This window comes from Zootoca vivipara, chromosome 12 (genome assembly GCF_965207765.1).
Source record: "Zootoca vivipara chromosome 12, rZooViv2.hap1.1, whole genome shotgun sequence".
Taxonomy (NCBI): domain Eukaryota; kingdom Metazoa; phylum Chordata; class Lepidosauria; order Squamata; family Lacertidae; genus Zootoca; species Zootoca vivipara.
In genome coordinates, this window is record NC_142595.1 from 20,896,057 (window position 1) to 20,912,772 (window position 16,716).

General features: G+C 46.7%; 1 protein-coding gene across 3 annotated transcripts; it reads right to left on the reverse strand.

Moving 5' to 3' along the window:
* Window positions 1-3: 3 nt before the first annotated feature.
* SP2 (Sp2 transcription factor) lies at window positions 4-16,409 on the reverse strand. Of its 3 annotated transcripts, none has more exons than XM_035134970.3 (7): window positions 16,280-16,409; window positions 11,016-11,092; window positions 7,692-8,666; window positions 6,274-6,589; window positions 4,696-4,870; window positions 4,207-4,400; window positions 4-2,565 (listed from the first exon to the last, which is right to left on the reverse strand). In XM_035134970.3, exons 2-7 carry the CDS (start codon window positions 11,076-11,078, stop codon window positions 2,465-2,467), a joined length of 1,824 nt encoding a protein of 607 aa, XP_034990861.1. In that variant the 5' UTR covers window positions 11,079-11,092; window positions 16,280-16,409; the 3' UTR covers window positions 4-2,464. The 3 variants fall into 3 exon arrangements, with proteins under 3 accessions (XP_034990861.1, XP_034990862.1, XP_088510711.1); XM_035134971.3 differs by lacking the exon at window positions 16,280-16,409 and adding an exon at window positions 15,286-16,102; XM_088654585.1 differs by lacking the exon at window positions 16,280-16,409 and adding an exon at window positions 15,906-15,924.
* Between the last annotated feature and the right edge of the window lie 307 nt (window positions 16,410-16,716).

Below are 16,716 nucleotides of genomic sequence, written 5' to 3' on the forward strand. Positions count from 1 at the left end.
GAGTGTAACAGCATGGGTTCATTTATTTCTCTTTCCTGCCTACCTCTCAAAACGGTGGTTTTCCCAAATTTGTGGAAAGGCCTTGATGTGCAAGACTTTGAGGGCAACAGGATGGAGATTCAGGTTGGTGGGAAGAATAATGTATATTCTGAGCCCACACACTGGAAGATTAGTTGGCTTCCTGTCAGCTAACTGGAGCATACAATTCATTGGGAAGTTCTTCTGTACAAGCCCCACTGAAAGATACCTTCTGTTTGTTTCAGTGAGATGCATGCCGGAGAACTTCCTGCTGGCTTTGAGCTTCTGAAAGAATCCACAAAGTATAAGCAAGTTTGCCTTGCCTGCCCTGCAGTCTAAGGCTTGTTTTATAGGCAGGGGATAGCCTGAAATGGGAGTTCCCATGATGACTTACCCCTGCCGCTACTGTGTGCAAAGTCCAACAACAACATGCTCAACATTTTGAATACATCAGCACTGTGTGTTCCTGTGGAACGTATACACACCAGCCACAGGCCATATCAATACATGAAATTAATAAAGCGTACCTTTGAATGTTGTTAATGCTGTACACAAAGGAATGGTAGGAAAGAGAGAAAACTTAAAATCAAGATGTACATCCTGGCCAACTAAGCTTTGCTTTTGCACTGTAAACTAAACTGACGACAAAGTCTGGAGCTGCCCTTGTGATCACCTGCATATAGTCTCAAAACACCTCTCTAGAACCTCTTTATACCCCAACAAGCCACCTAAACGTGCTTGCTCTTTCATTCTTTAAAATGCAGCAAAGCAAAACAATCCTTTGTTCCCAAACTGTAGCTGGATCTGCTTCCGACGATTGGATTTATCAAGAACTGTGATTTCCCCCCCCCTCCCCTTCTGGGCTGGCATTACACTGGCCAGCTGAATTTCATAGCAGTGATTAAAAACAACAGCAAGGAATTGCCACTTAAAGAAAAACATACTTCAAACCGTTACAACTAAAAAATAAAGTGGATTTTTTTTTTAATTTAAAAGCTCAAAAATAACAAGCCGTATGCTTCTGAAACATGTAGGAAACACATAACGCAATATATAGTCTATGATACAATATACACTATAATACACAAAAGGGGCTGTATCGGACTTCTGTTTTAGAAAAAAAAGCAGGAGGAAACACTAGTTTTCTGGAAAGAAATATGATGGAACAATAGGTGAGTGGGAGGGAGAGAGGCGAGAGAACACCCTTCAGTTCTGGAAAAACAATGCTTGCATTTCAGCACACAAATAATTAGCTCACTTCAATAGGGCTCGGCAGTCTGCAACCTCCCACTGGGTTGCAGCCCATCACCCCAATGCATTAAAAACAATCTTGTTTCCACACATGGAGCTGCATCATTCGTTCAGTGCTGAAGTGCATGCTATACACCACAGGGTTTGGCAAATGCCTCGCATGTGTTAAGAGCAGATTTCTGCTGCCCTCGCGGCTGTCTGGATCAGGGCACATGGCTCTGATCCATCAGTTCTACTACAAACAAACAAGGGAACCCATTCACACATAAGACTTTCTCCACCCTCCTGAGCAAAGTGCTGCTGCTTGCACACCATAGGAAAGCTCTGTGTGTACACACAAGAGCATCCCACTCTCCTAGTTCATAGGCCTGGGTGCAGAGCTCTTGCCTTAGCACAGGGGCTTGGGACTGTGCCTGCATCTTTCGTTGGAGCGAGACTTTTCTTTTAAAAAAGGAGGAATCATTAAATAATAATAAAAAAACTGCTCACAATACATAATTTGGAGGAAAATATAAGGCAACCTTCTCCCTAGAAAAAACAGGGGGCTTCCTAAGGAGGTTTTCTTTTTAATATATATATAGATATATATTTATAGATATTTATAATTTTAAATATAAAGTAGGAATGTGCTGGGGGTGCAGAGAGAGTCCCATTTTGGGCGGCGTCCCTGCCCACCACTTGAAAGCTTCACAAGCACATAGAGGTGGGCGGGAAAAGGGAATCAAGATTACAAGTGGAGTATAGTTTCGCTGGTGCTACTATCAAACACACAAGGAGGCCCTTTGGTACAGCGGAGCAGGGCATTCGCTTGGCGGGCTCCTCAGGCCACTGGGTGGGTGCGCTTTGCCTTGCTTCCCCCTCTCCCACCCCCGCCCCCCATCTTTCCCCTGCCCGCTACTGGGCTTTGTGCTGATTTTTAGCCAATTCACTTGGAAGCGGTGTTGTTTCTCCTTCATCCCAGACTGAAACCACAGCGTCTGATGCACCTTCCAAGAGGTTCTGACAGTGTGTGCAAGGAGGCGGAGGTCATCCGATGGAAAGAACAGTGGCTGTTACTCCCTTCTTTGTGCAGACGTTGTCCCAGTCAGGAGGGTTGCTTGGGCATTTCGCTGTCCTTCCTCAAGAGACCATCCTTCACGGCAAAGGGTCGCCGGCACCCACACTGCTCCCTTTCCTTTTCCGATTGCACCCAGCCCTACAAGTTCTTGGTGACCAGGTGAGTTTTATAGTGCTTTGTCAGATGGTCGCTTCGAATGAAGCGCTTTTGGCACTGGGCACACTCAAAACGCTTGTCGCCTGCCGAAAGGAAGGAAACAAGAGCGACGTTGGCATGCGCGATACAAGCTCACACAAACGTGTCAATGAACTGGTGGGATTTACTGACAGGAGATGTGGTGATAGGCACTTGGCTTGGATGGACTGGTTTTTTTTAAGGTTTCAGAAAAATGAATGAAGCCATTAGCGTTTGTAAGTAAATGAAAACCACGTAAACAGACATTCATAACAAGAATGGCTTATCACCTTCAGTATATCCTGCATGCTACAGGGAGCATCCAGGAGTCTCAGCCTGCTGTTTGGGGTACCTTCTTTAAGTTAAGCAAAGCTTATAACAGATATTTTGCCAGGGACCCAGGTGGCGCTGTGGTTAAACCACTGAGCCTAGGGCTTGCTGATCAGAAGGTCGGCGGTTCGAATCCCTGTGACGGGGTGAGCTCCCGTTGCTTGGTCCCAGCTCCTGCCAACCTAGCAGTTCGAAAGCACGTCAAAGTGCAAGTAGATAAATAGGAACCGCTACAGCGGGAAGGTAAACGGCGTTTCCGTGTGCTGCTCTGGTTTGCCAGAAGCGGCTTTGTCATGCTGGCCACATGACCTGGAAGCTATACGCCGGCTCCCTCGGTCAATAATGCGAGATGAGCGCGCAACCCCAGAGTCGGTCACGACTGGACCTAATGGTCAGGGGTCCCTTTACCCAGGGGTCCCTTTACCCAGATATTTACATTAGGGTTGTGGGGAGCCTTTGGTTTTCCTTGCTGGACTCCATCTCCCCTCAGCTCCAACCAGCATGGCTAACAGGGATGATGGGAGTTTTAATCCAACAACATATTGAGCCCCAAATCACCACCACACTTGTAACAGCCACCGTACGGCCATTGTAGCTGTGCAATAGTTATGATGCAAACAGCTATGCTTGAACAGCAACATGTTTAAGGCTTGGGTGAGCACAGAGGCAGTTGCTTTAGAGAAGAATTGGTGCAGGGTAGTTATAACCATGACCCATGAACCCAGGAGTCTCTCATTGGGTGGCCTCAAGCAAGAATCTAGCTTGGTCCTTTCCAACTCTCATCTCTTGAGCTACACCACTCCAGCCTGCAGGTGGGGACACATATAACTCAACACTTTTCCATCTAAAGTTCCAGCACGCAGAAGACAAGTGGGTTTGGGGAAAGCTAGACTAGAACATTTCTCCCTTAGATCTAATTTTCTATACGGAGGAATTAATTTCTGTATGAGGAAGCATTTAATCATGTGAGCAACTCCCCACCCCGCAATAGTACAGCCCAAAAACAGGCTCACCGTCAAAGCAGGAGCCAGGCCACTGCCTCTCAAGCCTTAGCTTTCCAATCTTGTAACGACAGCAGCCTCATAGGCTTGCCTTACATCAGGCATGGCCAAACTTGGCCCACCAGATGTTTTGGGACTACAACTCCCATCATCCCTAGCTAACAGGACCGGTGGTCAGGGGTGGTGGGAACTGTTGTCCAAAAACATCTGGAGGGCCAAGTTTGGCCATGCCTGCCTTACATGGTTGTCATACAGATGACTCGGAGAAGATGGCAGAGTAATTAGGATTTATAAAGTGCTTTTCCTACCCATTAGTGTTATACAGCTCAAAGAGCAGGGGTGCAGGTGGGAGAGAGAAGCAGAGAGATGACCAACCTGTATGCGTCCGGGCATGCCGCTGTAGCTCGTCACTACGCGTGAATCGCTTCCCGCAAAAGACCCAGTTGCAGACGAAAGGGCGCTCGCCTGTGTGCAGGCGCACGTGGGCCCGGAGCAGGGAGGTCTTGCGGAAGGTCTTGCCACATTCAGGCACGTGGCAGATGTGCCTCTTCTTCCCCTGATCCCCCAGCCTGGAGGGAAATAAAAGGGGTGAGAACCGTGTGTCATCTTAACTTGTGTGTGAAGACCTGGGCAAACTTGACTTCAAAGCAGAGTGCCCTGGTGAAACCTCAGAGATCAGATTACTAGCTCTCCAAGGATGACTTAAGTAGCAGCAACACTGCTAACTGGTACCAAGTAGTAACCAGCTGCTCCTTTGGAAATAATCTCCACCCTGTCGCTGCCACCCAAATCCTAACGCAGGAACAGAAGCATTTGTTGCCAGAGCAGCAATTCGTTGAGAGACCATGGGGCTTCTTCCCTTACCTCTTTTCCCCATCCTTGCAATTGGGGCAAGTGCAAGCCATCCGCCGCCTCTTTTCCCCGGGTTGTAGGTCCCCCAGGAGTGCTTGCTCCATCTGCAGCTGAATCTGGGTGGGGCTCAGTCCACTGATGGTCAGGTTGTTGCCAGAGACATTTTGCACCGTCAGCTGTTGCTGGCCTGCAGGAAGAGAGATGGATGAAGCTTAGTCCAATACTAAGATATGCCCAAATTCAGCGGGGAAGGTACAGTACACCACTAAAGCTCCATAGAAAGCTAGGCCAATATATCACAGGCCCCTCATTTAAACTTTTCTCCTTTGCCTTTTTACATGTTAGTACTGCATTGGGCTTGAAAAACTCTCCAGGGTTCTAAATGCCAGGATTTCGTTCCTGCCTGGGACCAGGCATCAAGGTTCTCCCCAGCCTTATCAGCTCTATCACCCCTGGTTTTAGTTCTCGCTGGAGTTCTGCTTCACAGCCCTACCTGCTCCCCAGTGCTTCCTCTGACATCTTGCTGTATTATGAACACCAAGCCTCTCATAACCTTTTCAGTCTCAGAGAAGCAGAAGTAATAAGTGTTGCCTGACTCTTTATTTCCCCAGTGAGCAAGTGTACAAAAGCAGAAAGGGTGCTGTGGTGCTATTATAGCTGTATGTGCAAGTACACACCACACATGCAGTTGAGATAGCATAAGGATGCCTTACAAAAGCCAGAAGGTCCTCTGGCACTCTTGAGCATAACTCTCCTGAAGTGTGTATTGGGGGGGGGAGGGGCTGAAGACCAAAAGCATCTGCTATAACAGCACTGCCACTATATTTTGGGGCTCCTTTGGCCATCAGAAGTAGCCATTCTCCTGCATCCATTTGGCAACTTGTCCTCATTCCGGGTAAGTAGGTCAATACATTCCCAAGCTTGCACCTCCTACCCAGGAAGATAATTATGAAAAAAGCAGCTTGAAACAGGGACCTCGAGCAGTAAGGGTTTCATATCAACTTTTATATGTGCCGTAAACTATGTGCAATGAGATTTGCAGGGCACAAGAGAGACATCCTTTAGGCAGCCCAATCCTAAAGCAAGTGTACACAGAAATTAATTCCACTTAAATTTGGTTTTGTTCTATGGCTGTCCTAGTCTCCCTTGTCTCTATGCCGTTTCTCTCCATGTTTCCCTGGTGTTGTCCCAAACCTTTGAAAAACACACACACAACACATATCCCTCCAGGAAGGCTACAGTGGTACCTCGACTTACGAACGACTCGACAACCTAATTTTTCGACTTACGAGTGGGGCAAATGGCCGCACGATTACGAATTTCTCGACATCCGAACGGAAACCGCGGCGGTTTTAGATAGGGTTTTTTCGACTTATGAATTTTTAGATGGGGTTGCTTCGACTTACGAATTTTTCCGTTTCCAATGCATTCCTATGGGAAATCGCATTTCCAATGGCGCTTTTCGACTTATGGATTTTTCGACCTACGAAGGTGCCTTCGGAACGGATTAAATTCATAAGTCGAGGCGCCACTGTATATCCATCTGGATATGCTGCTCATCGCAGGATCATTACATATCTCATACACTACCTCCTGTGTTGGTGATGGTGACGGGAACGCCTTGAACTTGCACCCCATTGATGCTGATGGTCTGCATTGCCTGAGCAGCAGCAGCAAGCTGAGCAGCATTGAGACTGATGATGCCTCCGGCAGGGGCGATCTTTGGCAGGGCGCGCTCTTTGCGAGCCCCTGTCTTTTTGGTACTTCCTCCTGCCTGGGAGCTGCGGGGTGCAGGGCTGCTGCAGGAAGTGGCAGAGGAGGCAGTGGAAGAAGGTGCCACAGTTACACCTGGGGCTTCCTGCAGAAGCACTGTCTGCAGCTCACCGGAAGGCGTCTTGAAATAGACCTAAACGAATGACACAAAAAAGGAAAAAGCGTGCAGTCTGCAGCTTCCCATTTTGGTGGTCTCCCATTACCCTTTTATAGCTTTCTTAAAGATTATATAACACTTTCTTAATACAGACACATTTTCTATCCCTTCATTAATATAGATACCTTCGTCATAATGAACATGGGCTCCCCACCTCCCTATATTATACCTTATCCCTATCACTGTCATAATTCCTTATGCCAAGCGTACTCTCTTATACACTTGTCTTGTCACCATTCCACTTTTGGCAATTTCAAAAAAAAATGTAGTTATTTCACTTTATTGCAATATGTATAGACATTAATATCGCCAGATAACCTAATTGTTTTTTAATCCTGAACAACAGGTATGGCTCCAAAACTACCAGTACTACTACTAAAAGGTTTAACATGCTATATGGCACGACAGAAATGCAACCCTCGCTAATTTTCTTGGCCTTCTGGTTGCAGTAAAAAATGTTTGGGATGCTTTATATAATTTTTTTTTTAAATTATTTGTAAGCCACACTAGGTGCAAGAAGAAGAAATTCTATAAATAAGTAAAATAAAATAAATCAAAACAAATTAAATGTGATTTAGGAGGTTTGGTGAAAGTAGACATCTTATTTTCATGTTGTCAGGAACTTTAGAGATGGGGCAAAAAGTAAAAAAATAACCAACAGCTCTAGATCCAAATAAAGCTATTAGGGTGAGGTGGGGGAACCAGAGCTTAGTACCAATGTCTGGGGATGTTGGGGGGGGGGGCGGGAGACAGCAATTACCTCCAAGCACTGCAGGTCCCACTACAGAAATACATTTTTTCACGTCGACTGAAAATCACTGGAACAACCGCTAGCTAAATAATTTGCACATAACCGTAGCATTTTTTATATCTTGGTTGAGAAAATGGACTCCCTAAATTTCATATGCATGCATTATGTGTGTGTGTGCACATGCATACAGACACACTCAAATGAGCAAATAATCCATTGGGTATGTACTTTACTATGCTTAGAAGATTGGAATTCCTCCCACCCCAGCCCCAATTTCACCCCATAATTCCAGGCATACTTGACCTGCAACTGAAACCCCCCAAATACCTGAGTGGGAATTGGCTCAGTTGTCTGGATCTGGAAGTTCTGCGGAGACTTCTGAGGAACGGTTGGGAGTGTGGCCGAGGCTGCCTGGACCACACGCAGAGCCTGCTGTGGAATCTGAACCACCTGCTGCTCCTGTTTGGGTTGGACCACTTGCACCTGCTGGACCATCGCTGGCTGCCCAGATCCCGGGCTCTGCACAATCAACAGGTTGTTCCCTGCTTGGATGATGTTGTCGGCCGTCGTTTCTATCAAGACCGTCTCCACTTGCTCTGTCACAGCCATCGCAGCTGCCTGGGGTGAGGATACCACCTTCTTCCGGGCCTTTTTGCTCGGTTTGGAGGGGCTGTCTGGGACGATCTGAGTTTGAGCACTGGTGTCCCCGGCACTCACCAGGTTGCTCACTGGCAGGGTAAGAGTGACGTTGCCGCCGGTGCCAGTTAACTTGACCACGTTGCTCGCGTTATGGACAGCTGTTGGTGGGGTCTTATGAGCGGGCGCTGGCTTGATTGGCACAGGCTTATGAGTTGAGGAGGAGGAGGAGGATGCTGACGAGGAAGAGGAAGAAGGGGTGATGGTACTGGGAATAATCTGTATCTGGTTGCCCAAGTTCTGCTGTACTTGAATGGTCTGCCCTGATGCCGTCTGGATCTGCGGAACTGCCTGGTACTGGATGTTGGCAGGTGAGCGGGCCCCTTTGTTGATCACAGTTGGGTTCTGGATAGTGAACACCAATTGCCCGCCGGGATAGGATGTCCCGAGCTGAGACCCCTGGATTTGGAAGAGGTTCCCTTTGGATGACAAAATCCCAATGCTGTTCTTGCTGGAGCTCAGTGGGAGGGGAGCAGGCTTGATGGGCACCAGTTTCCGAGGAGCGGGCTGAGGAGGGGCAGGAGAGGCAACTGCTGCTTCTACAGCTGGAGGACCGATTTTGCTGCATGTGGCTGCAAGCAGGGCTAGTGGAGATGGCTGAGAATCCTACAGGAACAGAAGAGTTGTGTTACGGGTAGGCTGGCAACAAACAGGTTGTTTCAGATTCAGCATAGTGTAGTTGGAAAGGAAGTAAGCCCAATGTGTGGGCAGTATCTTAATTAACACAACTAAGTTATGGGGCTTTGTTCTAAGGGTGCACAGTATCACATTCTCAAATAAGCAGATCTCTCTCAAATTCAATCTAGTGTAGTTTCTAAGAATAACAATATATTGCACTCTGAGTGCCTAAGGTGCTCCACCTACATAGTCTCAAAATCCAACGGTCCTATAAAGTTAAGTCAGTGTTATTTCCACATTGTAGGCAGACTTCCCCTGTCTCTTGATTGCGGATAAATTGACTACAGGCATTTTCCTGACCTCTGCTTTCCATTAAGGCTCTCTGAGGCCCAAATGGAAGCTAAGATCTAATAGCCATGCCTTACTCCTCATTATAACGTTTCCAAAAAAAGAGAGCAAAGTTTTAATTTCTTGCTGTATCACAGAGGAACTCTTAACCTCAGTCCCATTGGCAAGCCCCACCAACTTGTTAGTAGACTCATGAATAACACCAGAAGCTTTTGTGGGGCTATTGAGGAGCATTGGCTTCAATACTGCTCTCACACACGTTTGAAGAACAAGAGCATATAAATGCTGATTTCTCTCCATCGCCAAGAGAGCACATGAAAACAGGTCAGGGGATATTCTGGAGTTTTCAGAGACCTCTGCATCCTATAGTGCAAATAGAGGTGCTCTTTGATGATGGAGAGGAAACAAAAGAGATTCCTGAAACATTCACACAAAGGAAGAGGGCTGGAATCAGAACATTAACTGTGCTTCAAAGAGGGTATCTATGTTCCTGTTCATTCTGCACCTAAAATGCTTCTCTCAGGCCAACTTTACACAAACATCAAGGAAGAGAGAAGTCACCCGGAATTGAAATTACATGGCAGATGTCCCCGTCCCCCCACAGCTGTACTTATACAGTAGCTTGCCACCATAGGAGCCAACTCCTAAGGGTCAAGGTCCCTTCGGTGCCCCCCCCATAAAATATTTGATGGGGCTGCCCCCCCAAGTTGATGGGCATTGCCATGTAAACAGTGTGTGTGTGTTGTGATTAATTATTTGGGGTGTGTTGTGATTAATTATTTGGGGCGGTACCCCTGCTTGCCACATGGGTTAGAAAGTGGCATGAGGTCTCCTCCATGCCACTGCTAACAGTAGAGAAAAGCCACATGGCAATGATGGATCTGTATGATTGGTAGCACCCTACAAAGAGCTAACCACGGCAGCTGCCAGAAGCTTGCAGTCTCTCTCAGAGCCGGGCAATCTGGGTGAGGTGGTCAGGTGAATGCCTCTGTCATTGCCACAGCTGCTAGAAAGACTTCTTAAACTTGGATTTGTAAAAAACAACAACCAAAAAAACAAAAAAACACTTTAAAAAGTTCCAAGTTTAAAAGGCCTTTCTAACTTCTCCAGCAAATCACAGCAGCACAAGATTTTTTCAGGCCACCTCCTTTGTGAGTTTTGAGTGGCTGGCTCTGGGCTCCCAGTGCTCTGGGAGTTCAGGAAACCAATGAAATAATTATCTCTTTCACATAGGATTCCGAATCCCTGTGGTGTACATGCCCTCTCTTTTCTTTGATCAGGGCCAGGGGCCGTACAGAATGCAAATACCTTTCTCTGCCTCATTTTTTGCTAAAGCAGAGGCTATCATCTGGGAAAGAAAGGGTTGCCAGGAGCAAAGGCTTTGGGAAAAGCACCTCTGTTAGTTAATAGCTCATCAACCAAATGTTCGGGAATGGTGCTTACTTGACCCAAGGAATATTTATATAGGGTGGGTATGCATTAAACCCAATCTGAAGGGTGGGTATGCATTAAACATGTATTGGGACCAATTACACATTTAGGAAGGAAAACATGGAACAGCCAAATTGGGACTGTACCACTTCAGAATGACAGGAGGTGGGGGAATTCCTGCTTATACAATGAGGAGAGCATTCTGACATAGCCTTTTCCCTGACATGTTTTCTACACAGAAACCACTTTCACATGGGAGAGCATGAAAACATAGCATTTGCCACCTGAATTCTGAAGCAGTAATATCCCACATGCTTTTTTGAACATGCAAGTTAGATACCAAAGATCAAGGAAACATGGGAGGACTTGATTGTCAGCTAGGCTTTCTTTGCAGAGTTAAACATCTGCCTTTGAGCTTCAGTTCTACAAAAGCCAGTCAGTCAATGCCTTTCTTTACTTACAGCCCAGGACCCTACCACACAAGAATTGCTTGGAACTAGGATTCATTGTCTCCTCATGCAGAGACACCACTAAGCCACAAACATTTTAAAGACCTACCTGAGCTGTCGAAGTAGCAGGCTGCAAGTATTCGCTGGGACTGACAGCAGCAGTGGCAGCCATACTGTCCTCTGTATCTGCAAGAAGGAAAGGTGACTGTTTATTGAGGCTTGCATTCACAATGGCAATATCCACAAAAATCAGAGAGCCTAGGATTATTTTTATTTTTTAAAGCATATTTAAATCTCTTGATCACAGGTCTAAGGTTTGGTCTGAAGGCACACAAATGTGCTACCTTGCAGAAGCTAAGCATGGTCTGGCTCTGGTCTGTGTCTGGGTGGGAGACCTCCTGGGAACCAACCCATATGCAGCGTTGGGTTCCACGATGGAATGAAATATGGGAAAGAAGTCTTAAGAAAAAAATGTTATCCATAGCCTAAATCTGGAGAACCGTGTTCTTGATTTATTTAACAATTTTCTATCCTTCCCATCCAGCATTTCTACTCTCAAGGCATATCCATCCCAGGGCTGCCTGCTGCTGGGAACCAGGAAAATGAGGCTTGGCAGTGCAAATGAAGTTTGCCACTCTTATCCTCATCTAGTGGAACTTACTAATCACCACAGACAACTAGAGGCAGTCTGAACCAGGTGCTTCATATTTCTTACGTCATGTACACTCACAACAATCTTGTCATGTAGGTTAGGCTGAGAAACACCAATTTGCCCAAGACCTGTGGAAAGCTAATGGTTTTCTCACATCCAAATGCATGCTGGGAGAACAAATGGGCAGCAATTCACTTCCCAGATAGCAAAAATCTGTTCGCATAAACATTCCTAGGGATCGCCCCAGAAAGCATCATAGCTAAGCAAGTCTCTCCCAGTAAAGAAAAAGTTCAGCCATATTTGCCAATGCTTGCTCAGTGGAGAGTACTAACTAAGGTCCCTTTACATTATCTTTAACTTGTATCTTTGCAGCTGTCTCTAGGACTGGATCTCACATCAGTCAAAGAGTCCATGTAAAGCACAGCTGGGGAATTGGTGGTCCTCCATATATTGTTGGGATTCTAAGTGCTGCCTGCCTCAAGCAGCATGATTTGAAAGTGAAGGATGATGGGAGTTGTAGTCCAGCAATATCAGTAGGGGCTTCGGTTCCCTACCCTTGGTGTAAAGACTTCCTCTAAATGCATGTTTAGCATTTCAAAAAGTGACCAATGCCCAAGAGTCCAGAAATCTCTTACAGGGTACACTGAATCAAGTCTTGGTGGAAGTCTTAACATGGTTTCCAACTGGCATAGGAGCCAATTCCTAGGGTCGTGGGGGCTTCGGTCCCCACAATAATATATTTGAGGGGGCGAGGCATCCACAAAGTTGATGGGCATTTCCATTCAAATGGGGTGTGTGTTCACTGTGTCATGTGATTATGTGGGGTGGGGCTTACCTGAGCCCCCACAATATTTTATTCAAGTTGGTACCTCTGCCAACTGGCATGGTAGCCATGGATAAAGTAGCATCCACCCTAGTCTCAAACACAAACAAGACCAGAGCAAGCTGACATGGACTAGACTTCCAGTGCATGGTTAAAATAACCACATCCCCTTCTTTTTTCTGCAGGAGGTGGTTCCTGTCTTGCATGCTTTAAACTTCTGCTGTTTAGTTTGCACCATGTGGGGCTAGGAGTAGCTAGCAGCTGCTTAGGAAAGTACTGTATATCGTGAATCTTGCTGGTGGGGAGGTGGGATTTTGTTTGCATCATACTGAGTGAAAGTGAACAGATTTTGATATAGGAAAGCATGACAGTGGTGATGAAAGTGTAATCTTAACCATGCCTATTCAGAAGTCCTACTGAATTCAATGGGGCTTACTTCCAGGCAAGTGAGGTTAGGATTTCAACCTGAATTCTGATTTAAATAATACATAGCCAGGATTAACATGTACTTACCTATGAGCAAAAGCTGCCAACCCCAAGTCAGAGCCTAAGAAATCACTGATGTTAGTGGAGAACAAACACAAAAAGTGTTTGCTGGACTGAAATAGGGCACACTACATTATATTTCAATGCAAGATCATGGCAACAGTCCTCTTTTACTCTTTGTTCTGACTAAGCTACGGAAATAGCACAGGTCAGCAGATGTAAAAAAAAGCTTCTCTTTGAGCACGACAAAAATCTGGATGCCCCCCTCCCACTTTCAGACAGAAAAAGCGGTAAAAAAATTGAACTAGCAGGCTCTGAGCCGAGTCACCACTGAATCCTCTTCCTAAGTGCAGAAGGGGTCCATGCTTATGGGAGATACTCCCAAATTTTCAATAGCTAGTTTTGAGCTCCCCCAGAGGAAAGACTAGCATCTTCCAGAAAGTCTAGTGTGTATACTGCATAAAGCATTTACTGTATATTGGGGGTGGGTGGGAAATGGCAGTTCTTTGAGCTGGTTCCCCTCATTCCATTGGAATAACTAACAAGTGTGTGAAATCAGTATTTGTACATAGTAACTAGTGCTCAGTAGGGACCCAGGTGGCGCTGTGGGTTAAACCACTGAGCCTAGGGCTTGCTGATCAGAAGGTCGGCGGTTTGAATCCCTGTGACGGGGTGAGCTCCCATTGCTTGGTCCCAGCTCCTGCCAACCTAGCAGTTCGAAAGCACGTCAAAAATGCAAGTAGATAAATAGGAACCGCTACAGCGGGAAGGTAAACGGTGTTTCCATGTGCTGCTCTGGTTTGCCAGAAGCGGCTTTGTCATGCTGGCCACATGACCTGGAAGCTATCCGCCGGCTCCCTCGGCCAATAATGCGAGATGAGCGCGCAACCCCAGAGTCGGTCACGACTGGACCTAATGGTCAGGGGTCCCTTTACCTTTACCTTTAACTAGTGCTCAGACTCTTTAAAAAAGCCCAGTTGCCAGAGACCCACAAAACCACTTATTTCAATTGATAGGATTCTCAAGATTCTGCTTGCACCATCCCACATCACACAGCAAGGAGTACAATTTTAGAGCATGTTGTGCCAGCAGACACAAGAGTGGGAAACAGACTCTAAAAGGCACAAGGAAAGGATTGAGGACCTGGGAATGCTTAGTCTAAAGTGGTTGGGGAGGGGGATCCTAACTGTGGTGGCACAGAAGCAAGTCCCAGTGAATTCAATAGGGAAAAATTCCAAATGGGTAATTCTGTATCAAACACAAGTCCTATAGCATCATAGAGACTAATCAATTTATTACAGTGTACTTTTTATGTGTCTCAACTGACTAAATCAAAAGTGAATAGTGAGGATAGATACTACCGTATATATGGGACTGGGAGGAAAGGGAGAAGGCATACCTTCACTATACCTAGGGGCCTCTATAATTTAGTATGTCTGCGTGTATCATGGGATTGTATCCAACTAAATTCTACTTCGAGTAAACCCATTGAAAATAATAATTAGTCATATCCATTCATTTCAGTGGCTGTAGTCTGACTAGCATTGGATACAATCCATGGATTCTATTTTATAATGTATTACTTTATCTATATAATGTACATCTTGCATTTATGGTGATGACTGGTGACCAACAGTAAGAAACAACACATCTAATAATAAATAAATAAATCATATAGCAGCAACAGCTGATTCAAATAAACAGCAAAATCAAACGGTTCTAATTAAAAATGCTTAAAACAGCAGTTCTTAAAAGTCTGGGGAAACAAACACTTTTGCCTGGTGCCTAATCAAGTCTCCAGGGCAGGAGGAGCCCTCCTTTGGAAGAATGCTCCAAGTCAGGAAACACCACAGAAAAGGCTCTATAGTCATCACCCACCACACTTTAGATAGAGAGGAGCACCAGAATAAAGGCCTCCAGTGACCATCATAATGGATTTGTGGGTTGCTATGGCAGAAGATGGTCCAGCAAATACCTGGGTCCTAAGCGATGTACGGCTTTAGAAGTTAGTGTAGACTTTAAAATGGTCCTTATGTTAGAATTCGTTTCATTTTAAGCTGCACTGTTGTTTTGAAAAAGACACATTATAATTCTCACAACAAATTAAAAATACAATCTTTTATTCAAAAACATCAATGGACTTTTTAATCCACGCTAGTTTATGCCTGTTGCTTCCTCACTACAGTATTATTTAAGTATGTGCCCACCCTCCTATAACCACTGACTGCCCCACGTGTATGTCATTCCCACCTCTCTCCATACCTTCCTGGATCCATGACCACATGTTTTCTCGTGCTCTTGGGCCACCCACACTTTCTCCTGTACACTATACTCCTGTATTCTATAACCACATGCCCATACGTGCACCCAGTAGTCAGCCACCAACACATCAACCCTCAAGCACCCTCTCATACCTACCTTTTACTTGTGCTACTTGACTTAACAGCCACCAACCGCCTTCTTTCGAATGCACAACCTAGGCCCTTCCAAACATATGCAACCCATCCTTCTCCATGCCACCAAATTATCTTTGCACCTTTCCACTAGTCGCTGCACTTCCTTAGTCACATTCAAATTCTGTTTTCTACTACATGACTATCCAGTGCCTCCCAACTCAATTCACCCACCTATTTTCCCCTTGGTATGAGGACCCACCCCTGTCACTTACACCCAATAACCACATGTCTCCCTGTACACCTTGTCGTCCCCCCTTTATCCACGCCCACAATCAGGAGATTGTCTCTGTTCAGTGCCTGCCCTTGAGCCACTTATCCCTGCCCTGCTCCTCTGTCCCTTGCTAGCTATCTTTGCATCCAGTGCTTATCTTCTCCTGCCCCCTGCTCAGTCCCTGCCCACCTTCTAAATACCCTTGGCTATGCCCCCTTTTCTGTCCATTGTTAAGGCTAGTAAACCCACCACCACATCAGCTACCACTACCACTCATGTACCTTCAAGAGCAGTCTAACATACAGAAGCTTAACAAGAGACAGGCACCATTTTTGCTAATATGAAAGCAGAGGACCTGCAGAAAGCTTCACCTGCTTGGTATCAGGTTGCTATTAAAAGTCCGAGCCCAAGGGGAAAACAAACAAAACGCCTCTGCTCCCTCTCCCCACATGCCCTCTGACCCCAGGAACCAGTCGACGACCACAAACCCCTTCTCCCTCTCCCACGGCTTGCTTTCCCCCCCTTCTCTTATGGGTCCCCCGGGGAGGCGGGCTCTCGTCTTAGCCCCGCCCCCTTCCGGTCCCAGTTGCTTTAGTCCCGCTCGCGCGCTCGGCCCCCTCCCTCGAAGGCCCCCCTCCCACTGCACAGACCCCTCCTCTTCCTCCACACGCCCCCGCGTTCCGATCCCTTGCTTTCTCCTCCCACTTCTTCACGACCCCGGGCCCGCCCCGCTGGGCTCACTCACCGGATAGAAAGAGGAGGCGGCAGCGGCTGGGACCCCCCTCACGGCGCCATCTTCCTCCTCCTCAGCAACCCGGGCACCGCCCTATGAGGCCCGCCCACTCCGCTGTCGAGCGACCAATCCCTGCGCGGCCCCTACGCAGTTTGATCAATCAGAGCGCGGGTCGTCCGCTTGCGTAGCTGCCTCAGTCCCGATCGGCACAGCATCTGGCCAATCGCCGCCCTTCCCCTGGTGCGTCGGGCTCAGCCAATGGGAAAGAGCGGCTTTGACAATGACGGACGTCATTTCACAGCCCAATCGCTGGCGTGAAATCACGAATTGACTAGCCCAATCGCCAATTGGGGCTGAGGGCAGTGTTGCGCCTATCCTTGATTGATTGACAGGCAAAGGACCCGCGAGAAAGAAGAGAGAAGAGAAACACATCCACACAGAGGCCTTAA